The sequence below is a fragment of the Falco peregrinus genome, chromosome 3 (assembly GCF_023634155.1).
Source record: "Falco peregrinus isolate bFalPer1 chromosome 3, bFalPer1.pri, whole genome shotgun sequence".
Taxonomy (NCBI): Eukaryota; Metazoa; Chordata; class Aves; order Falconiformes; family Falconidae; genus Falco; species Falco peregrinus.
In genome coordinates this window covers 97,394,881-97,418,788 of record NC_073723.1, presented here as the reverse complement: position 1 = coordinate 97,418,788, position 23,908 = coordinate 97,394,881, and the positions used below count along the sequence as shown (strand labels likewise).

The following is a 23,908-nucleotide window of genomic DNA, read 5'->3' as shown; positions in this document are numbered from 1 at the left end:
ACAACAGATGCCTTATTAGATACTTCAACTTAAGATTTTTCTGAAAGTACACAATATTTGGAAAAATTATCACCTTTGCCTCCATTTTCAGAAGACTCAAGTCACAGAACCTTGGAAATGGAAGATGACAGAAACTGATTTGGTCGTAAGTGGGGCCTTTGCCAAGGAAAGAGCTCCCTGCAGTTCAGTCTGGAGTGGTTTCACTTGACCAGCTGAAGCGTGGCAGTCACTGGAGTGATAAAAGCATGTCTTGTTTCCCAAATATAGCAGCTGGGCTGCAGTGACTCTCCCATGTGTGAACACTGTGACTTACTGCACTTGGCTAACTTTAACCTGCTGGATGACACAAAGTCCTCTGAAAGCCAGCAAATCCTGAAGGAAACAGGTCTGTGTCTCATTTTAAACAGCAGGCAAACCAATCAGCTAATTCTGGTTTTCTTCAACATAGAAGATACGACAAAATCAATACTAAGCACACTGCTTAGAATGCACACGCTCCAGAATTTTTGTGCTTGGGTCAGTCTGTCCATACTAAGTTTCCTTTGATCTGTATGGACTTTTTTAAAGAAAAGGGCAAAATTACTACAGGCTAATTCTGCCTGCTTTGCCCACCTCTTAGGAAAGGGTGACAAAGAGATTTAATGTTATGGCTTCACCTATTGCCTGTGCAAGATGCCTCTGGCATGGAAGGTGAGACCATCATCAAATAAAACCTTCTGCTATGAAGTGCTAAAGTCTGCTGTGTTTTCTTGAAGGATTTAGAGATTACCTAACAGGAATTACAAGAAAAATGTTACTTCCACTTAAGGTTCTTAGTGGGATATAATATCCTTTATTAGAATTACTCTCAGATTATTAGACCACTGAAGGAAATACTGCTTTTGCTGTACACATCTTGCCTTACTCATATCCTTGTATCATCAAAGTTACTCGATTGCTGCTACTTTTCTTGTGTATTACTATTTTCTTCTCTGCCCTACCTCTTTCTTTCAAGGAGGGCTACCAAGTCTTAGCTTCCTGGTTGGCAGCCAGCTGGATATGTAGGATACTGAATAAGGAGTCCAGCTGTTTTGCACTGTAGTTTCCCTTTTAGTGGCACCTGACAGTGAAAAAGTCCAATGTCTGTATTTTGCACTGGAAATAGGAAGATGCAGCATATGTTTTATACCAGCTTTTTCTGATACATAAAAGTGAAATATGACTATGTAGAGGAATTAATTTCTTTTTTTCAGACAAGGACCTCCAGACAGCTTAGCATGTGCTTCTGAAGATGACATAGAAGATTACAAACTACAGCATTATTTGATGAACGAAGAAAGCTGTAGTGCTTGGGTAGCAAAGCAGGGGGGATTCTCCCTGAGTTTCCATGTGGAAGGCAGGGTCAGGCTGCACAGAAAATATTTTTTCCTGAGGATGCCTTTAGGTGTATGTAGGGGTGGGTCAGGAAGCAGCTATGTGTGGGATGCCAGGCAGGGATGAAGGAGGTTCGCAGCCCCAACAGAGGTGTGACTGAAGGCTGACTTCTGAGCTGGCCAGGGCACAGAACAGGGACCTATGCCCTGGCCTCTTCCAGGCTGTCACACAAGTGGTGTGACAGCCTGGACCATGCCCCGCTGGCTGCAGGGATGCCTGCTTCGTGGCGGCACATCTCCTCTCAGTCACACTCCAACATGTGGACAACCCAAAGCAGTGAGAAGGACAAACCTTTTGCCAGGAGCTGTTTCTACCCTGAAGCTGCATCTAAGATGACTTTCAAGCCAGCAGGTCATAGTGAGAGCACAGGTGTTAGATCTAAAGAATTAGAAGCTTCTAAAATACATAACAGGTAAAACCTGTAACATTTAATGACAAGCAGCGTAATTCTTCGATTTTGCAATGTTTTGGTTTGTTTTGGTTTTATTTTTTATTTTTCATTTAAAGAAACAAACAGTTTGGGTTAGCAAATTTTTAAATTCCCAATAAGCTAAAGAAGTAGGTAGTAAATTTAAATGGTCCATCCTTTATGAAGTACTTCTAATACCTGTGGAAGTTTATAACTTCTATTGACTTCTAACAGGTTTTGTACTGGCATTGTTAAAGACTTTTAGAATTTGAATTAATGAAGCTTTAAAGCAATACGTGTAAGTTCTATTAAAATTAAGAGGTAACTTTGGCATGTCTTTATATAATTTGCTGAATTCATTGCCTTAGTTATTGACAAAGAAAGCAGCAAAACAAATAAAGGCTGCGGTTAAAGATTGACACATACATAATAGTTGTCAAATATGTGTTGCATTACCAGCGTATAACAATGGTGTTTGTAAAACAATAGCATTTTGCATAAATAATACATTACCAAGTCAACAAATTAATTATCCTGAACAAGGATTTATTATTATTATGTCTTCTGTGCTGTTTCAAGGGAATGTACACTGTTCTGTGCTTGTCAGGATCCAAAACCTGTAAATGTTTCCCTTTTCCACAACACTTAATCCCAGAATGACTCAACCAGACAACGATAACGCGTGTGTGCACGGACCCACTCCCCCCGCCCCGCAGTCCGGATGCCTTGCTGGTTTACAGTGAGTGACTGCTGCCCATTGCTGTGATTTATATTTCTACTGCTTTGCATTTCTGATTCGTTTTCAGTTTTATTTGCTAGGTAACTATCACACACATCCAACGGAGAGGGCCAGCCCATGGTGAAATCAAAAGAGATGCTTGGAGACCTTATTCTGCGATTCAGGATTGTGTTACAATAATGTAGTATCTGGCCGTAAAACTATACAGGATGTCAATTTAATGTTGTGAAAAGAAGAACACTTACCTTTATCAAAAATTTCTTTCAGTACTCCTCGTTTTATAAGCTCCTCTCTGCTTTGCCTCATTGATATTTTTCTTTCCAAAGCTGTAAGGAAAAAGAGAAGGGTCAATATAAATAGGAAAGAAGGGAAATGATTGTTTTAAAAGGCTGTACGCCTTTTAAAGTATTTTAAAGAAACATTTTTTCTCTTCTTCAAGTCAGTGGCAAATTAGCGTCTCAAAATAAATGCTACTGGCAGCCCAGAGAATCTGCCTGCTGATGGTTACAGAAATGGCTGTAGAGTGACCAATGCGAGGGCATGTCAGCACTCCTGTTGCTTAATTTTGACACGACCCAAACATTTCTGTGGAGAATTAGAGACAGGAAAGGGAGAAAAAGGCAATTACTGCAGAAGCCAGAGAGGGAAAGGTAAGAAAGGAGGCAACATGAAGGATCACACAAATGAAAGAGGTGGCTGTGGACTGTCCCCATGCCATGGAAGAAGGCTAGCACCTCTGCTGTCCTGAAGCCAAGGCTTTTTTGCCACTAATTCCAGCTGAAACCAAGGCTTTTTTGCCACTAATTCCAGGGAAAGCAGACCAAGGCATTCTGGACAGTGAAAAAAAACCAAACCAACAACCCAAAAAAACCCATACAAAAAAAAATCCCCAAACCCCACAACAGTTTACTGGAGTTTTCTCTTCCTTGAAGGAGTGTTTCCCCCCCAAAAGGTGTAAATGAGGGAAACTCCATAAGAGCCACCGCAACGTACACCAGGTCTGAACAGCCCAAGTGCTGTATTGGCTGCTTGGAGACAGCGGTCACTGGGGTGGCAAAATGACAGCTAGAAATTTCATGTTTGTTTAGTTCAGCATTAATTAAACCAACGTCCAATTAACCAAACCACCACAAAGGACACACATTCAGGCAAAGAGCTGAAAGCCAGCAAGCAAGGGGCGCGAGAAGCGATGTGCAGGAGCGGCTGTGACTGTGCACGCTCTGGAGAAACAAGCCTGCGCCTGCCAAAAGAGAGGGACGGCCAAGGTGCATCGCCTCTGCCATATGCTCCCCTCTCAGACCCAGCACAGATGCACGCACACACAAATGAACTGGGACGTAGCATCTCCAGTCTGCCCGAGGCATATTTAAAGCAAAAGAGGCTTCGTACCCCTCTCTCCATCCCTGCAAACAGGAGGGTATAACCTTTCCTGGCACTGCTGGCTGTTCCTGCTGGGGCATATCTACTTGGTGAATTAGCTAGGCTTATACTGACACACCGCACTCATGGCGACTTATTTGCTGTCAGATATTTCCAGCTTAGTATGAACAAGGCCAGCTCTGCTTCACTCTTTTTCACAGAATAAATTTAGGTTCGTCTATTTTTAAAATCGGCTTTGAATGTGTATTCTTCAGGACAAAGGTGGCCAGTGGGTACAGTCAGTGGCTAATAAACCCCCTGGTGTCCCCTGAACACACCCTCTGAACTCCAGCATCGGTCCGAATTAATGGCAGGTCCCCTTGCTGAGGCACAAGACCACATACCCATTAGCCAGCCGCATAGTACAGTTTTATTTTGGAGGCTGTTAACAGCTACAGCATTTTCCAGAGTGCCTTAGCCCTGTTTGAAGAAGTGCTTTAGGCATCTCACTGGCTTTCAATGAAACTTTGATTCCTAAGTCTCTAATATGCTTTTGGAAAGAAATACCCGACGACGAGACCCTGGAGGCACGTTGCAGACTGCTCCCCATGCTGCTTCTCCCTGCGCTGAAGGGCTGCGTTCTGGTATGGCATGTAAAGCTTTTTCCCCTTGCTCCTTAAAAATAGCTGCTCTCAGCCCCTCCAAAAAAAAAGCCAAAACAAGCTACAGCTACCTTCTGAGCTTTCGCTCACCCCAGGAATTGTTAAAACCTTCACTGACTTTAAAGAGCAATTTGGCAGCACCCAACACCTTTTACAACAGGTCTGAGAAAGTGTAATTTCCCATTAGCGCAAGCAGGGAACGGTGCCCAGTCTGTCCGAGCCTGTTTGTCACTGGGAAATCAAGCTGGGTGCAACAGCAGCAAAGCAGCAGTTTCTGCATCAAGACCGCAGTGCTGCTCACAAAGACACGGGCAAATACTGCTATTTCTGTCCTTTACCAGAAACAGCTAGTAACAGATCCACGTACAAATGCACTGGCACCCCCCTGGGTTCACCGTCCCACGCTCCTGCCTAGCCAACAGCTGGCCATGCAAGGCAGCAGTGCTGCTACTGCACGGAGAGGAGTCCCACCACGTTGTTAAAGCAGTGGTAAAGAACACAGTAATTTTATGGGTTGGGGTAAAGGCTTCTGGGGGATCAAGTACTAAACAGGGTTAGCAGGACATTTTGAAGGAGTGCAGGAGCACCCTGAAGACACTCAAGTATTGACCAAGACTTCTCAGAGTCTATTTTTATATATTTACATATATATAAAAATATTTTTAATATCTCTATATAGTCAGACTATCTTTGCAGTCTAACAGAATTTCAAAGATAGAATACATGTATATATTTGGAAGGCTGTATACACATAGGCTTTTCAGATACTCCCCTTTAGTTGTAATCTGCTTCCGCTCAATAATCAAAAAAACCCCCACAAGCCTCCAGTTTGAAGCTCAGACGAAACCAATTTTTTCAGTTTCTAAATCCTTTCTAAGTAGGTACAGGACTTAAAGTATTAATTATTTTCCCACTAAGCCAGTTTAATTAATAAGATATTTAGAGGAAAGGCATGCTGGGCTAAGAGCAGCCCTGAATGATAATAACAGATGCTATAATAAAACTATGGAACACGCTGCCTGCCTTTAATACAAATCCTCCTCCCAAACAAGTCTTGCACATTTAAGAGCATAAACCGCTGTGCTACTGCTGGATCAGATGGACAAAAAATCAGAAGCGCTTAGACGCAGAACTCATTAAGATCTAACAGCCTGAACAATGAAATATTTTACTTGGTCTGGATTTCTCTGGCAAAGATTGCCAGTTCTTTTACGAGGGATTTGCTTTTCAAGCGGAGAGCTGATACAGAATAAATTCATTCACTCTTGAGTGAGAAGGGATCCATTCACAGCAGAGGATAAATAAACCCCTCTGAATTAATCCTTGATTCATGAGAACCTTGTAAATTCTGTGATGGGGGAAAAAAGTAAATATAATTAATATTTAACAAAAGATGTATTACTCTATTGGCAATTTTTTTGGTGATTAACCTGTTTTTTTTCTTTTGTACAATCTTCCAGGAGAACAGAAATAAGCATCAGGCCCTCTTTATGGGGTCTGCTTGTGCCAGAAACTGGTTATCTTCACAAATTCATCTACTCTCTAAGAACCTCTCAGTTACTAAGTTTATAGAAATGAGTGTATATGTATTTTATGGTGAAGCATACAGATTTTGCCAGTGTGCTCTGCAGTAGGCGGTTTCTTTTAAGCTCTGATGAAGAAACAGTGGGAAATGCTTTTATTAATGTTTCCGAGCTGGTGTTTTTGAACTCGTCCCTCAGGAGAAGCACCCCTCCGCTGTTCAACCAGAGCTTTTCTCTGTGGTAGACCCATTAAGATCAGTAAAACCTTGACAGGGTCAGGAGGAGTTCCTGCCCCTCCATTCTGGAAATGAAGCACAGTTTTATCTTTATTCCTTTAATAAGCCGTTGCGCTCCGTGATGGCAGCAACTGTGGGCTGCTCCTCCAGCTAAGAAGGTGAAGCCCACCGCTGCCTCTGTGCCAAGCTCTTCTGCTGCTCCATTAACCAGCCAAAGAGGCGTTCATGTAGTCAGGACAAGTAACCTTTCTGTCCCTTCCATCCATCCCTCCAAGACCAACTCTTCCAACCTGCACCCATGAGAGAACAAACCGGCCTCCTTGCCATAACTTGTCACGTTGCTGCTTAAACCAAGGGGTGGACTAAATAAACAAGTCCTGCCCTTTCTCCTCATCTGACGACTGAAACTAAACCCTGGTCCTGTGCCAGCCAGCTGAACCTTTAACCTCGCTTTTTTTCTGAGGGTGCTCTTTGTCTCCACCTTAAAAAGCACTGGGGGTTGATTTGCATGAATTCTTCCTTTCAAAGGCCACTGTAATTTTCATGATGATTTTAGGAAGCAAAAGTCATTACAGGAATGAAGCTTAGAGCAGAAGCTTTCTGGTGCATCTATTATATTTGGATTCAATAGGCAGAAATTTGCTTTGCTAATAATCCAGGATGGAGTAAGTAGAAACAAATAAACCAATTGCTTTGCACAGTGTTAAGATAAACAACCATCAATATTTCCTTTAGACTTGTAAGGAAGGAGAAGTTTTCAGATGTGACGGATTGTGTATCAAAGCACATAATCTTGAAATTCATCCAACTGCGTAGATTTTCTTGATAAGCAAACGGAGCAGGAATGATAGAACTTTTTACAGTGTGGGTTTCTGCCTCTGAGTTGGCCTCCTTATATATTAAGAGCAAGCCCCAGGCATGACTGACCTCAGCCCAATGTAAGCATCTAAACCAGGCTGAACTGCCCCTTGGAAGTGCCTGTTAGTCTTTGATGACTGTAAAGGAGGCTAAGGGGGAGTAGCTGAGATAAAGATGCATAAATTAGGGCTGAATCCACTCCTGAAATGAAAATTGATTGAAGAGGATAGTTTGAAGAAAACAAATGCTGCTGTACATTAAAGTCTGAGATGGAACTGAGGAAAATATAGATGTGCCAGCCCACACAGAGCTCCATTAATTTTGGGATTGTTTCAATAGCTGTGGCGTGACACCCAGCATTGCTGCTGTGAGCTTGGGGTTTGACCAACGCCAAAACCTAGCTTGGTTGAAATAACTGTTTTGCTTTGCTCAGTGCTAAATATGGTTTTGCTTGGCTTCAAACACTCGTAAGTCTCTTGAAGCCTGAGGCAAGAAAAAAATATTCCAACAGGCTTCTGAATCTTTGAGGTTTAAAGTTGCTTACCCAAGTTTTGGCTCTCTCTAACCTCCGCCTGGAGGTTACTCCTGTAACAGTCCCATCTACAGAATCTGACGGGGACAGACTACTGCCCAGGAAGGCTGAGGAGCCCCTTTTTCACCTGTGATCTCCCCCATGACATTTCTTCTTCTGACCGCAGCCTGGCATCCCATTCTATGACATTACAAAATAAGTGAACATCAGTGGGGGAAAGATGTGTGTGTATTAAAAGTTAAGCTTGCTTTAAAAAAAATAATATTACAGATACCTTTCTGAATCAGGCACTGCTACAATAGTTGATCAAATAAATCCCTTTCAGTACGTGAATCATTTGGAAAACTTCTGTGGCATGTGCTACAAGACCAACTAACAAAACAGGAATAAAACCTGGCATTGATGCCGCACTGGAGGAGTGACTCAGAACACTCTAGAAGCAAACCAGTATAATCATTATGGTTACAGAGGTGGAAAGGTGAGGTACAGACAAGATGAAACAACATGGCTCATCACCTGCTAGATCAGTAGCAAAGCATTAACAGCAACTGTTCTGCAGCCAGTGGCCAACGAGCTAGGCCAGGCAATGATCCTTCAAGACATAAAATTTGTTAATCTATAATTAAGAAAAATAAAAGGAAAAAGAGGCCAGAATAATAATAAAAAAAGAATAAAAATTTTATTTCCAGTCTTGCAAGTACAACTGGATTTATTTTAGATTATGACTACTTAAAATACAGAGAAGATGATAGTAGGGCATCTTGCTTCTACTCAACGTCAGATCAACTCAAGGCACCTGTCTATCTCCAGTGAGAAGCACTGGACTAGCAGCACTGTAAATCTTCATTTGCACAGGCAAGCCTTTGAAATTGCACAGTAAAAATCTACACATTTCTCTGAGAACGCAGGATCAAACCTAAAATCTCTAGTTACTAGTCAGAGGTGTTTAGGAAGTATAATGGTTGCCACACCTGGTAACTACAGATAAAAATGGAATTCTCTCTTCTTTACTGATTGTAAAAAGAGAGTAAGACTGTGGAAGAAGCTGAAATTGGCCTTAAGAAAACTCTAGATTGATACTGGTCATTACTACATGTAAACAGCCAGAGGACAGACTAGGGAGGAAAACGGATGCAAAGTCAAATCTGTAAACATAGAATTGCAGTAGCTAATCAAAATACTGCAAACCACATTAAGTAAAGGAGATCACAACACAGTACCACAACTCAGAAACACAGCATATAACCAAGAATTCAGCAAACACAAGGAAAGGCAGAGAAATTAAATCTGAACAACTCTACCATAATTAACAGAAGGAACCAAACTAAAAAAATCCAGAATTTAATCCAAGAGCAGATGGACTGTAATTTTTTCTTATTGAAGGGCTGAAAAAAAAATCAAAGAAGTTGCATTCCTAGGGAAAGAACCAAAATTTAAGCTAGATCCAAAGGAACCCAGCATAGTGGATTTCACAGGCCAAGCAGAGCAAGCCTGGCAGAAGATGAATACATGAAAACAGGAGATAAACCAAGAAATCTTGACAAATACAAAAAAAGGCATGTGTCTGAAAAAAAAAAAACAAACTAAGAAAATGGAAGTGAAAAGAAAACAAGACTGTAGACACCCTTAAAAAAAATGTTACCACTCTCAACTGCCCAGCTAATAAACAGCAAAATGAACCCCACGGTGTCAATGAACTGTGATAGGCTATCAACAGGATTTTGGAAAGACTCACATTTTCATCTCCTTTCTACATAATTGCTTTTCTTGTCAGATTTGAGAAGTATTGCACAGCAGGCTAGGGAGAAATTCAGAAAGCTGACCAGAATATTGAAAAAAATGAAGAAAATACATTCCCCCTGTACTCCCCTCTGAACTGCCGCACAGCAATTTCATGAATTCCAAGGTAATGCCAGGTTAAGAACTGGAAAGCTGAGCCACTGACAGGTATTGCTTTCCACAACTTAATGAAAAATGAGATTCTGTACCTTAATTAAAGAAATTTGCAACAAGGTAACATAACATATCTTAAGAGTACACCTGCTCTGTAATTACAGCATGATTGCAGCGAAGAAAGCCATACCCTGGGCATTCTTGGTCTATATAATTTAGGCATCAAAACCAGGAATGAGGGGGTGGTACTGACTTATTTGAAGGCTTTCATCTAAGTAAGAAACCTGGCAGGCTAGAACAGCCCATGCTGAAGTCCATACTGCTACCAGCACTCTAAAGTAGTTTAAAGATAAATTGAGCATAGCTATTACCACCACAGTTCTTACTGCAAGGAAGCTATGTCCTCAGTGCCAGCAGAAGGCAGCTGACACAATCCTCCTGATAGGGAGATCCATTCATGTTCTTACATTGAACACTAGCAGTTGAAATAATGGTTTCTCCTACATGCTTCTGCGTTACAACATACAGACGTTACAGCGTCAAAGAAACAGCAAGAATACGGGTTCTACAGATCAAGCCTTTGCAACCAGACAAGATGAGCGATGCAATCTGAAAGAAAGGTGTAGGAACAGCAGCAGCAGCTGAACATCCCAAAGAACAGTTGCTTTTTACAAGTGACTCAACTTGCTCCAGGCACCTTGCAGTCTCAGCTTTCTGTACGTACAACAACCGACGACGCTAAAAGCAAATTAGCGAAGACCCGGGTGAGCTATCTGCAGTGTATTTCCCTTACCCTGAGAAGATGCTACCCAGACAGACAATACTGCAGCTGGGATCTGCGGTGTCATCTGTAATGGCAGAAATGTCTATTTGCAATATTCTGCTGCATAATAGCTCAAGGGACCTTCCTCGAAGCAAAACCCAAAGGATCTGCATGGTGGGCATCGCCAGAATAAGATAATGACTCCTGTGACTCTCTAGATAATTCTCTCCAGAACAGAGTTTACACATGGGATATAAATAACGACGCAAGCTGCTGCTTTTGGATTTGCTCCTCATCAGACAACATACCCAGATGGCAAAATACAGAGCACAGTTTACAGAAACAAGACTAGCAGATGTCAGGAAACTGGATTCTCCAGTGTAACTTTTAGAGGGTGAAGGAGTCAGTTTTCCTGGGACAAAAAAAGGGGAAAAAATTTCAGGATAAAACCAAACCAGCGGCAGGCTGATGCTAAGCAGGGAGGAGGAACGCTTGGACAGACCAGCAGGAGATGAGAACCAAACTGCTCACCAGTATTTGGTGCCCTTGTTTGCCAGCTGGAGGACCACCTTGCTGATAGACGAGCGAGCTGTCCACAGCCAGCTGAGCAGCACAGCTCTTTGTAGCGACAGCCAAGGGCTGTATGGTTTGTTTTACAGCCCGAGTGTACCTTACAGCTGTAACTCTACGAACAGGTATTGCCTCCTACCCACAGACAGACAGAAGTGTAAAGCCAGTGCTTTACTCCCTAATCAATCTTATTTTGGCTACACTGACGAAAGCTTGATCAGCTGGATGCTTCTGTTTTACCAGATAGGGATTTGGGGTAACTTAAAAAATAGCTGCACATTACCCAAACGCTGTTGTAGTAAATTACAGTTTAGGAAACAGTTCTTCCACTTGTATTGGAGTAATTAGTACACAGCAGCCTCCCAAACAGACACACAAAGCAGATGGATAATCGTGCATCTGCGTCTGCATGTACACCTATTTAAAATAAATGTTACAAAGCAGAGCTTGCAGCTAAGAAATACCTACTTTAAACCGGAATTTGGCTTAGCACCTATTTGAGAGAGAAGCTATTAAGATTTCAAATGCTTCTTGAAAACCATCACTACTTTTGTACACTCAGAAAATCTCAGCTAATCACAGACAAATTAAAAATGCATTTGTTATTGGAATGAACTGGCAGCAACCCTTCAACACAGACCTCTATTAGGAGCCAAACAGGAAACCACTCATTTAATATTTGATTATAGAAATGACTGAATCACAAAGCAACAGCCACTTCCTCCAGAATAAGAAGATTCCTGAATTGCAGCTGTCACATCATTCAGCAATTACCTTTGGATGATATCTCCAGCGTGTGCAATGGTGCTAGCTGGTTGGTAGAAAATAGACTGAATGTTGAAAAAACCCCGAAGTGTCTTTAACACCCTTGTCTCAGCACCCAAAATAGTGCAGTCTACTTTCGGGTGTGGAAGCTGATAATTGTTCGAGCTACAGTCAAGCCACACGTGCAATTTCAGTATGTTTTATACATTTACAGTCTTGGTCTGAATTTTTGCCCCTTTATTTTTTTTTTTCCTGACTGAAAAGATAGCTTTCCCAGATGGAGGGAAAATTTCCACTATGCATGGCAGACCTCTGGAATCAACGGGGGGGGGGTGGGGTGGGAAAAGAAGAGACTGGGATTTCAATTACAGTAACATGAATGTAGTAGAATAGCTTCATGAGAATCTGGCGTGCACCATTCTGCCTCATAGTATGAATTATTCCATTATTTCAATAGGAGATAAATTTTTACAAAATCTACCAATGACAAAATAGTTTTATGCTCCTCTCCAGCAAGTGCTGAAATTATCAGAGAAAATAAGGTGATAGTGCACTTAGTATTTTATGTTACCTTAGTGCATCTTCTGTGTGGAGAAACATGGTTATGATGCTTGCCTGGGATGGGGAGACGGAGTAGAAGATATCAATTAGACAATAACAGTTTTGAACTGAAGTACCGATACAAGAAGCAAATTTGGAAAATAATAGGTAGGAAGGACAGTGATATGAAGGAGATATGATAACAGCCTAGACATTTCTTATGGCATAATCATATTATAAATGTAGATAATATTGTGTAAAAATAAAGGTATAATGGAAGTGTGGTATCTCAGTATTCCAGTGTAAGTGTCCTTACTGCCCAGACCTTAATAAAGTTTATCTGTTGAATGTGTAGAAAAGCAAACAGAAAACTGGTAAATTCATAGATGATGTAAGGTTATAGACAATGGTCCAGAAGGACAAAGATCATGGTAAACAAGCCAAATATTTTTCACAGCAGTGCTAATTCTAAAGAGTTTCAGCAGAATCGCAGAGTGAAATCTTCTTTACAAGGAGCTGTGGAAGTCTTTCTAAGTGAAGCACCACTTGGGAGAGCTTTTAAAAGAAATCAATAAAATGAAGAGTAGTAACCTGCCAAGACCAGGCAGCTTTCTTCCCAGAGTTCCTCAGGAAATCAAAACCTAACTAGGAAGCATGGCATGTAACCTAGATAAGATAGGAAAGTGGGAGGTGGCAAATAGAACGTGCTATTTTTGAGTCCAAAAGTCACCTGGGAATTACAGACCAGTAAGCCTGGTTTCCATACCACCAGTCTAGGAACAGCTACAAAGCATGGAGCCAGAAACAGGACACCTAGAGCAGAAGGGAGATGGGAGAAGAATCGTCCTGGGTTTGAGGTGGGAGGTTCATAGAAGCCAATGAATGAAGATGCTCTGTTGCATGTTAGTGCCTTCAGGGTTCCAAAACCCCTATGACATCAAATGACTAAGGGAATGATTAATAACATCAAATGTATTGCTAGAAGCTTGACTTTAAGACAATTGAAACAAATGAGTTGTTATAGTTAATTCAAGATATAAATGTTTTTGCACATCCTGCTAAGCGCTTCGCTGAGCACCGATAGATCCTTTGTCCAAAAGAGTAACTTCAAAAGGAAGCAACCCCACAAGACAGATGAGCTGACTGGAAGTTCACCATGAGGAATGAGCTTGGCAAAAACTAGGGGCAAGGTAATGCTGGCAGGGGGAGATTGCAACCACCGACTGACTCAAGAAATCCCTCAGATCCCAAAAGAAATGGAGCCTGAGCATGCAACTAATTACACTGAGAAGCAGGAGAATTATTTGACAAATAGGAAACCGAATACTAAGTAATGAAGGAATTAGGTAACTCGTAACCCATGAAGGGTAATGTATTTGTATGCTAAACTATGTAAACAGTGTAAAGTTTTGGCAGTCAGGGAGCTAGGTGGTAACCCAGAAATGCCTGGCTCCCTACTTTGCACAAACTAAAGGAATAGAAATACTCAACGCCGTGTGCGAATTGGTGCTGTGCACCAGGCAACGAGCCTGCCTGTGAGATAACCCCTATGTTCAGGTCATTGAAAGCATTAAAATTGCATGACATAAGAGCAAGCATCTTCTAGTGGGTTAATAACATGCAGAAAGCAAGGAAGGATGCCTGGTATATAAAACAAGAGGGATGCGCTATGACCTGCTCTCTTCACCAAGACACATTCCAGGAAGGCTGGCAATCGGGAGGCGACGAGATTTGCTGCTTGCAGTCAAAACTAAGGCAGACTGCAAAAAGCCACAAAAGTTCTTATGATACAAAATGATGAGTGACAAAATTCAACATTGATAAGAGCAAAAAAAGCCATTTGGGAAAATGCAGTTCTAACTATACACACTTCGTAACAGCTAAATTAGTCATCCCCACTCCGAAGACAGCACTCAGAAACTCTGCAGAGAATTCTCTGAAAACATCGTCTTAATGCTTGGGGCAGTAAAAAAGGAAACAGAAATTAGGAATTACTAGGAAATAAATACAGCACCTATGCACTAGGGTACTGGTCTACAGCTAAGGCAAGTCTGGTTATCCATTTCCAAAAAGATACAGCAGAACTAAAAAAGGGACAGAAAAACAGAAGAAAAATTATTAAGGGGATGAGGTATCTTGTACAGGAATAAACAGTGATAGTGAAATCGGATTTTTTTGGTCATCTCTTCTTTTATACCAGGGTCCTGGTCCCCTGATATTCACAAAAATACATGGTAACTGTCACCTAGGCTGTGCTCTGCACGAACCAAATAGTTCCCTTGAAAGAAAACGAAGGCACAAAGCATCAGTAGACACATTCTACAAACCCTCTGGTGGGAGCTGCACCAGACAGGGCTCCCTTGGCCTGGCATAGCCCTCCAAAGCATCCCCACAGCCCTCGTGCTGTTCCAGACCCAGAGATGAGGGGAAACTGCCTTGGCCACCTTCGGGACCAGGTGCAGCAAGCACCATGAAACAGGCTGCGAAACAGAAGCCTTCACCCTGCGAAACAGGCAACTGGTGGGGAATACAACAGAGGTCTGTGACACTGTGAATTCACTCATTTATAAAATGCAAGAAATAAAAAGGACCCAAGAAAATGATCAGGATGCATCTGGAAAAAAAAAAAAAAGGTGCTTTTGTCTACAATGTCTTTTTTGATGGTGGAATTAACTCAATATCCTTTAGGGCTAAAGGTGTAACTGGGTTCAAATGACCCAAAGCAAGGGAAGATACATCCACATACGGCTCCTTAATTTGCATACAGCTTTTGGTGTATGAATTTCTGAGTACAGCAATCTGATTTGTTATGTGGGGGGACAAAAAATACATACTTACCCTGCTCCTTGCATATGTTGTTAGTAAGTGTAACTGTTGACTGCAAGAAAGATGCCTGGCTGCACGGACTTCAGTTTGATTTACTTTGTCCGACCTTGAGTGTATTTGCCTTTAAAGGATGCGTTTAATGAACCAGGAGAAAACACCCTGGATCCCAACACACAAAACTATACACTGTATTCAATTATCTAATTGCCGGGAAATGTGCAAATGATCTAATTTGCCTTTGAAAGGAACTTGAATTTTATCTCCTTACCATGCATGTCAGGGGATTTTTCTTGTGTGATTAAATCAGAACTGTTAAGTAATACAGAGTTCAACATATTAGCATCTAAAATTACAAAAATGGGTTCAGGTTTCATGGCCTGTGTAGCACTGGTTGCAAAAGCAGCTTACTAGCTGGCATGGCATCCAGGCTTAGAACCCTTTTCCAACATGGGCTTCGTTCATCTCAGAGGAAGCTAAGCATTTATTTTTGCTTTTTTTTTTTTTTTTTTTCTTTTTCTTTCAGATCTAGGAAGTACAAGAGTGTGTGCTGTATTTCACGCTGGACAAATCTTAATTGCTATTGATTGGTTTCTGACAGTGCAGTACATGAAGTGCCAATGGAATGTGAACCTGAAATCTGAATTTCTGCCCCGTGTCAGCTGAGGACCTGACTGTAGATGGTTATTTAGCAAAGAGTATAAAGTTGAGCTGTTCTGTGGATTTTGACTAATGCTTCACAAAAATAACCACAGAGCAGCTGAAAATCACCGCTCCATGGACTATTACAACTTTGATGAAAGTTGTCATTACCTTGAAATATTTTTCTGAAGATTATCAAAACGCCATTATGTTGTTAAAAATACATTAATTAAATTATTCATGAAGTAGCTTCAAAATTCAGATCTAAGTGAAGAAATAATACCATTTAATGATTAACTCTACCTAAATATTCTTCTGTACCAACTTTAACCTGGTCTTTTTTTACATCAGTGAGATTTGAATGATTTATTTTTGTGAAAGTTCACTTACTTCTGTTGCATAATAGCAATAGATGTCAGTCTATTTCTGCCATTATAATTAGTTGCTGTGGAGATGGCTGAAATATCATGGATTATTATAATTGCAAATGAGGAATAAAGAGCAGGAAAAGATGACATTGATAATCTGCAAATATTGCAAGGTTCCTTGAAACTAGTTAACTACAAAAGATTTGAATTTGCCATAATAAAGAGCAGGCTTACAGAATATGGGGATGGTGTACATTTCAAATGAATACACTGTGAAGAAACACGACAGTTACATGCAATAGCATCTTAAATTTAGCTTAATGTTAAAGCAAAATTACCATGCAACCCACCCATCTCATGATTTTGTTACATATAATTTTGCTTAAGGCCTATAGAAAAGCCACCTATGGTATTCACCTTTATTACTATGAGGGAAAAAACCCATCACAGTAGTACATAAAATCAGTAGGTGTTATCCTGAACAAATATTCTTTGGCAGATAAATGAAGGAGAAACAGGTGTTCAAGTATCTGCATGAAAAGTGGCTAGAATTATCCCTTTGACATCGTTCTTTAAAAAGGCAGGAATCAAACCGCATCTTGCACTGGAGACTAATGAATCTCTCGCAGGGTGGAAGAGCATAGTAGACAAAAATAAAATTCTTGATGCAGTACTTTACAACAGGACTCTTTGGCATTATGTTGTGTTTTGCTGGAGGGCTGGCTGGCACTCCCATCTGCACCTCAACCGTGCAGTGAGAGCTGCGTCGCGGTTGTATGTTGTGTGTATGTTGTGTGTAACGATGCTGCCTTCACACAGCCACCGTGCGCACCTCCAGACTGACAGCGTTCCCAAATCTGTGCCTTTTCTGCCTCAGCAGCATCAGGCAATTGGCCTGCAAAAACCCACACCACAACAATTCCCCAAATTATGCTTGTATGAAGAAACAAACTTTTTAAAGCTTGACCGAGCTAAATACGGAGCAAAATACTCTCTTATATATTGCTGTTCAGAGCTAAATGGCTGCATTCTGAAACGTGAAGGGAAAGTGAGAAGCATTAAGAGAAAGTGAGAAGCATTAAGGTAAACTGAGAAGCAGCTGTTTGTAAAACAAGAATTTTTCCCCTCTCTGAGCATAGCTGAGTGACTGGTATCAGAATTATATTCCCAAGATTTCCATTCCATTATTTGGGTTTTAAGCACCAAACAAGTATCCTGTCACCTTATTAAGATGATAAAGATAATTTAGGTGGAGTGACCTATGGATGGTAGAGCCTCAGAGTATCGGTGGATTTATGCTGATTGTACAGCCAGATACTGAGTATTTTTAGTATCAACAAGCCTTCTGAGTTCAGATACCGGAATGGAAAGATCTCATTTGTGCGAAGATGGACTAGTGCACCCCCCCTCTGACCCACCCCGACGTTCAGAGCACAGCTCGCATCAGCCGCTGGGCAAGGCAAACCCCCCAGTACTCCCACCTGCTCTCTTACCCATCTGTTGCACTTTTCCAAGCCACTGTTGCTGATGCGGCAGCCTGATAATTAAGCTAATCTGATGTGAACCTTCTTGCTTTTAAACTGATCTGTTTGTTCGTATTAAAGGGCTTTGCTTAGCAGGCAATTAAACAAATATATATCAAAATGAAAATATATCTGGTTTGGAAATTGTCTTCTCTGTGGTGGTCAGAGACTGCACATCTCCCACCTGCTCCTAAAAGCTGGGCAGGACGTGCAGTGCTTATCTTTCACTTCTGCATGATGCACAGCTGCATCCTGCAGCGTCACACATTGATACAGCCCTGAGGGATGCTCTAATAACATTGAGAAATGATCAAGTTTTACCGAGAATTTCATACCTCCAATTCCATTAAAATTTATAGCCTTCCTACTGTTACATATCAATAGAGAAATACTAGTCCAGTGCTGTGTCCAGTTTGCAGCTCCCTGGCACAGGAAAGGCACTAATGGGAGCAAGTCTGGCAGTGACCCACCACAATGGCTAAACATGATGTGTAAGACGGCCCCGAGGGAGCTGGGTCTACTCAGCCTTGAGAAGCAAAGGCTGAGGAAGAGTATGACAGCTGTCTGTTGCTACAGATATCTATCTCTCTCTCTCTCTCTATATATATATATATTTATAATGCATGGGTATAGCAGAGGCAGAGCCAGCTTCTTCCTGGAGCTGCGCAGAGGAAGGACAAGAGGCAGCAAACAAGGTGCAGCAAGGGGAAATTCTGATCAGATACAAGCAAAATAAGTCCTCACACTAAGTGTAGTCAAGCACTGGAACTGCTTTCCCACCCACAATCTCCGTCTCTAACCCTTGTGATATTTAAAAGTTGGCTGGGAAACCTACAGTACCTCCAGAGATGGCCCTTTGCTTTCAGCAAAGCTGGACCCAGACACCCTTCAGCTACTTTCCAGTCTGTATCAGTCCCTGATTTCTATTTAACAAGAATTAAAAGTAATGGATCGTGCTGATACCACTAATTGCTGTTGTCTACATTATGACACCCGACAGGTTCTGCTGCTTTTGCACTGAAAGGGTAAAAGCCTCAAAAGCCCCACTGCCAGCCTTATGTTTCTTTGTTTACAAACAAAAGCACCCCCCTTCACCCCAACTGAAATCGGCTGAAGTTACGTTTTCTTTTCGTGTTTGAGACTTCCCTGGCACTGCAGTGATGCTGCAGCACGTCATACGCATCCTGAAGGCATCATACCATTCATCACTTGTCCTTTCAGCAGCCCTGTTGAACACAGCAGTGACAATCTGGTGGCACTCCGTTTTATAAAAAGGCCAAGCTGATAATCTTTAGGGCAGAATATGCATAATGTTTAGAAATGAAAATAGATTTAATCTCAGTCTTTGCAAATTTTAATTAAACCAGGTTTAAGCCCAGTTCGTGAGTATGAGATTTAAGCTGCTATTTTAACAGTGAATGGAATTAACATCAAATGGAATGAACCATTTGATGAGGGAGTTATGAATCCATCAGGGAAAGCTTTCAGACCAACAAGATTCTGGAAAACTTGGTTTTGTTGAACAGAATATACCTGCCTATATTGTAAAACATGTGGATTAACGGGAACTTACTGTGAACTTGGGTCTGAGTCCTGGTACATTTCTTCCAGTGCCTCTCCCAGTGACAGCTATGGAAGCTTTGAAAGTCCAGGGATCTGTAAGCACAGCTCCCTCCACTAAGTAAACTGTTTTTTCTGTTCCTCAATCCCCTTCAGATATAATTGCAGTCCTTAAGAAATACGTCAAGAAACTAAGAAAAGCTCAAGAGCATCAGATTTTTAAGGAATCTCTCTTGGCTTTGGGATGGGATTTATTTGCTGAACAGCAGCAAGTTGTTGTCATATTTTTTCCTGTTTTGTTTTTATTTAATAGGTACTGGCTGAAAATAAATGAGATGTCAATGCCATAGTGTTGCTAAGCTTCAAAGGTACTAGCTCAGCCAAGCAGTCCAGACATGCCCGTGAATATGGGCAGCATTTCCAGACAGCTTTGTGGTATCTGACATAATAATAACTATGTGTAATACCATGTATAATAATAACTATACAAACTGACACCCGCCACAGAAATATATGATTCTCCGTGAAGCCAAGAAATAAAACAACGCAGAATGAAAAGTTAAAAAAATAAATAAATAGGGAAAAGTAGAAAATCAAAAAAAGTTTTTTTATCCCCTGGCATTCAGGTGACATATTAGTGTTTTGAATGCTGAGAAAAAGCCAAGGGCTAAACAAGGTGGAAGAGATGGAGGTATGAAAACCACTGAGCAGTTACTGGGTGGGTTCTTATTGCAAGCATCTCTTGTGTAATGCTTAAGAAGTAAAACCCTTCAGGACTTAAAATCTGCTTAGCATTATCTTGAAAATTTTGGAGCTCAAATAGCCTTTTATATTGTCTTTCAGACATCAAGTCAGGCAGGTGTGACTGATAAGTATCACTGCAGCAAAATATCCAGGCAGTGTTGTATGTGGAGTGGAATGAGGCTTATTCACAACAGGCTTACTGCCTTGGCATAGAACAGGCAATAATTAAATAATCATGATTTTATATTTGCAGAAATTTATTTAATGACACTGTATTTATTTAGTCAATGGATAGATAGGGACATGCCAGCTGGCTTCCCTCTGTCTCAACATATTATAGTGAGTTGTGACTTTTTTCCGAGAGTAAAAATAAAGGCCCTATTTAGGTAACTAATTACTACAATCACAGAACCAAATCCTGCTCTCATTACCTTTCTAAATCTTGATGAAATTTCACTGGAGTCCATGTGCTTATTGCAGACATAAATTGATGCAGCAGGGTGCACATATTTTTGCATTACTTACATTACTCTAAACAACAGTGTAAGCTGACATTTAAAAAAATAATTATAAAGGGGGAGAACCTCTTTTTCTAAAACAATTTCTGTTGCTTGCCCTATTTGATTTTTTTTTCTTGGTACACAAAAAGGCCTGAAAAGAGATAGAGGTGATCAGTATTTCCATACTGTTGTTTTCATTTTCTCTCAGAAATATCAAGTAAAGAAATGCTGGGTTATCTCTGCTTTTGTTAATGAACTTTTGAGGGATTGAAACGATATTTTTGTGCAAAGCTGCTGGACTTTGTAAAATAGTTCTCCTTCCCCAACAAGTTAATCATATGTGTTTGATGCTATGAAAAACAAACTTTTGAACAGATTTTGTAAACATTTTTTGCCACTCTGTTATTGAGAGGACATAAGTTGAACTACTCAGGAGATGTGTCTTCCAGGGCAGATAAAATTAATTTTAATTAATTCTTTAAAATTTTTAATACATGAGAAAATGCAAATATAAATGCATAATAACCTCCATCTTCCTTGTAAATGTAAGAAAATGGAAACAGAAGCCCCCCTCCCACTGCAGGTAACTTTTACCAAAGATCAGACATCAGAGCTTGAAGGAAAAAAAATCTATGATGCAGTTGATTTCCCACATTCTTTATAAAGAAAAGGTGATTTTTTTTCAAGTGACTTTTTGATTATTTTCTGCTCTATCCCTTTCTTTTGGCCTGGCGTGCTGTAAGAGCAATCACAGTAACATAAGCATTAGGTACAGGTTCTGACAACCAAATCAAGCTTAAAAAAAGAAAAAATAAAATCAATTGTCACATTAAAATTGCTTTTGGTATTACATCTTTCATCAGAAAGACGGTAACACCTCCTGAGCCTACATAAACAGATTACTCAGCCATCCCTGAAGTGCAACCAGTACTGGGGTGCGAAGCAGTAATTGCGATGTGCCAGCAACGCAGCACAGCGACTCTGGAAGGAATGCAAAAAACCCACCAGCAGCTGAAATTGCACAGGCAAACCAGGAAAGGGGAAGGCTGAAATAACTGCCCAGTGTGGAACTGGATCCAAAGGCTAAGGTACTGTCCTTGTTCTGAAAATTTCAAAGGTATCTTCACTGGCGGTAAGTAGTTTTTAATGCCTGCCTTCCCCTGAAACATAATCCTCATCCGTATGACTTTCCTTAGTGATGCAGTAAAGCTATAGTTTAAGTTTACAGAATTACAGTGGATCCTGTAGCCGCTCACTAACACTTTCCACAGCTCTGATGCTTTCCCTAGAAAGGATGCAAACCACAAGGGGCAAACAAAGATGAAGCCCCTGACCTTGACTATGCAATAAGAGCAAACCCCAGGTGTTCCTTCCGAGAAGCACAGAGCATCATCACATTGCTGTGTCAAAGGAGGTGACCGCGCTCCTCTTCCCTGTGGCTTGGCCCTGCCCAAAATTGCTCTAGGACTGGGCATGTACATTGATGGCAGCTGCGCAGGGAATTTTCAAGCAACTCTCATGATGTGCAAACGTAAGTGCACAGAACAGGTACCAGAAGTTGGGGAAAAAAAGACCAATTCTGGCTCAGATATTTTTAAGAGTTATCTAAAATAAAAGCTGTATATGAATTTTCATGGAGAAAAGAGATGAGCTGAGCCTGTTTAGTGAAATCTTGATTATTTATGAATTTGCCCTTGATGGAATTCATTAGCTTACCACGTTAGCAAAGCAAATAGCCTGATAGCACAAGAAAGTTTTCCTAGCTTTTCCCAAAGTGTGTGTGTAGGAAAATATGATAGAAATCAGCTTTCTAGAAACCATGAATAAATAAATATATAAATATGGGAATTTTCCTTCTGGCCTAGTCTGCTAATAGCAGTATTTAACTTTTTGCACTGCAATAGTCCCCTAAACATATCCTCATACTCACATGGAACCATGTGCTGCAGCGTTATTCAGTGTAACAAAGGAAGAACACCAGTGGGTGTTCACTGACCGTGGACTACTGGTGACTCAAGTGTTTTTATAAAAGAGAAACAGGAGCCTGCTTAGTTCACAAAAATAATATGAAAAAGTTGTTCACATCACATTAACTTAACCGCAAAGGCATGGTGTAGGGCCAGCCTTCCTTACACCACCAACACTGGCAACCTGTTAACCATGTTTCCCGGAGTAGAGAGGTGATGTTTTCCATAGTATCACAAGAGCTTTGTGGATTTTAAAAAAATCTAATTCCTCCAATGTTTTGCTGAAAAGTACTTCCTCAAGCCAGTTTTTATGAATACAATAAAATACTTCCTTTAAACAGTAAAATCTTGCAGCTTTGGAACCTGACTCAAAGGCTAATTGTATCCAAACTAAATCATCAAATCCCAGGTGAGCTAGCATCTTCCTAACAGGAGAGACAACCATACCCAAGAAGAACCATTGTTTCTTCTCTCTTTGCTGAATTTTTACTTTTTTTCAGGAAGATTTTCCTTTCTCGTTCTTTGAATCTTCTCCTCTCCTTCAGTCCCTAGAAACGTGCAATAACTACACAGAGGGCGACTGGAGAAAAGAGGAGGCAATTGCTTTGCCAGGCTGATAAAGTAGGTGCTTAATTGCTTTACTGAATCTGGGCTCGAGTACTCACTTTCTTCCCAGGCTCCCCAGTTTTCGTAGTTTCATGAGGTTTTTTCTGGGCTCATAAATTACAGCACAACCCAATTCTCTTAGCCCACGAGGTGCCGTGTTGTAACTAATAATTTGCATTTCAACAGCAGCTTCTGTCAAAGAAGATCAAAGACCTCAAATATGAGAGTAATGTCTTAACATCCACTCTCTCTGGTACTATTCCTATTGGAAATCTAAGGCAAACTCCACATCTGTGCTTGGTGCTGGATCCACAGATAAGGCTCCCTCAGAACCTTGGGCAGCTAATGTTGGAAGATGGAGAACCACTGCCCTTCTGCCCCGTAGATCTTGTACCTGGTTAACTTTGCTGGTTGTATCCATAAAGCTGGCCCATAATTAAAAAAAGCAATAGCACCCGCGTCTTCAACAAAAACTAGTTCCATACACAGGCCAGAAACTTCACGATTGCAAGAGTAAACTCTTTTGAAATGAAAGCATCGTTTCCTTTGAAATTAATCCAACTTTGGTAAATAAAAATATCAAGATCACCTTGAAAACATTACAAATGGCATCTCTACATGTACAAGTGAAACACAAAGCTTGCTGGAAAAACTGAAACATGATGTTTTTCACATGAATACTCATTTAAGGGAGGAAAATAAGCCTTTAACCTTAATAAACTCTGTTTCAGCTAGCCGAAAACTGCCATCTTTCCTACACACTCTAAAATTTCTGATGCTTCTGCTTTCTTCAGTGGAATTTAAATGAGGAGCAAATGGTTTCAACATAAATAAATAAAAAGTTTAAAATGTCTAGGAAGCCTTTATGATCAAAGACAGTTGATGTAAAAATACCTTTGCAAGCCTCTTTCTA

At 40.8% G+C, this 23,908-nt stretch overlaps 1 protein-coding gene across 2 annotated transcripts in view; it reads right to left on the bottom strand.

The window, feature by feature from the left end:
• Positions 1-23,908, bottom strand: part of PHACTR1 (phosphatase and actin regulator 1) — a 301,149-nt gene that overhangs the window by 74,317 nt on the left and 202,924 nt on the right. For both annotated transcript variants that reach the window (XM_055798198.1, XM_055798197.1), the window contains exon 3: positions 2,807-2,887. In XM_055798198.1, coding sequence (XP_055654173.1) covers positions 2,807-2,887 — 81 coding nt within the window. The remainder of the gene's footprint in view (positions 1-2,806; positions 2,888-23,908) is intronic.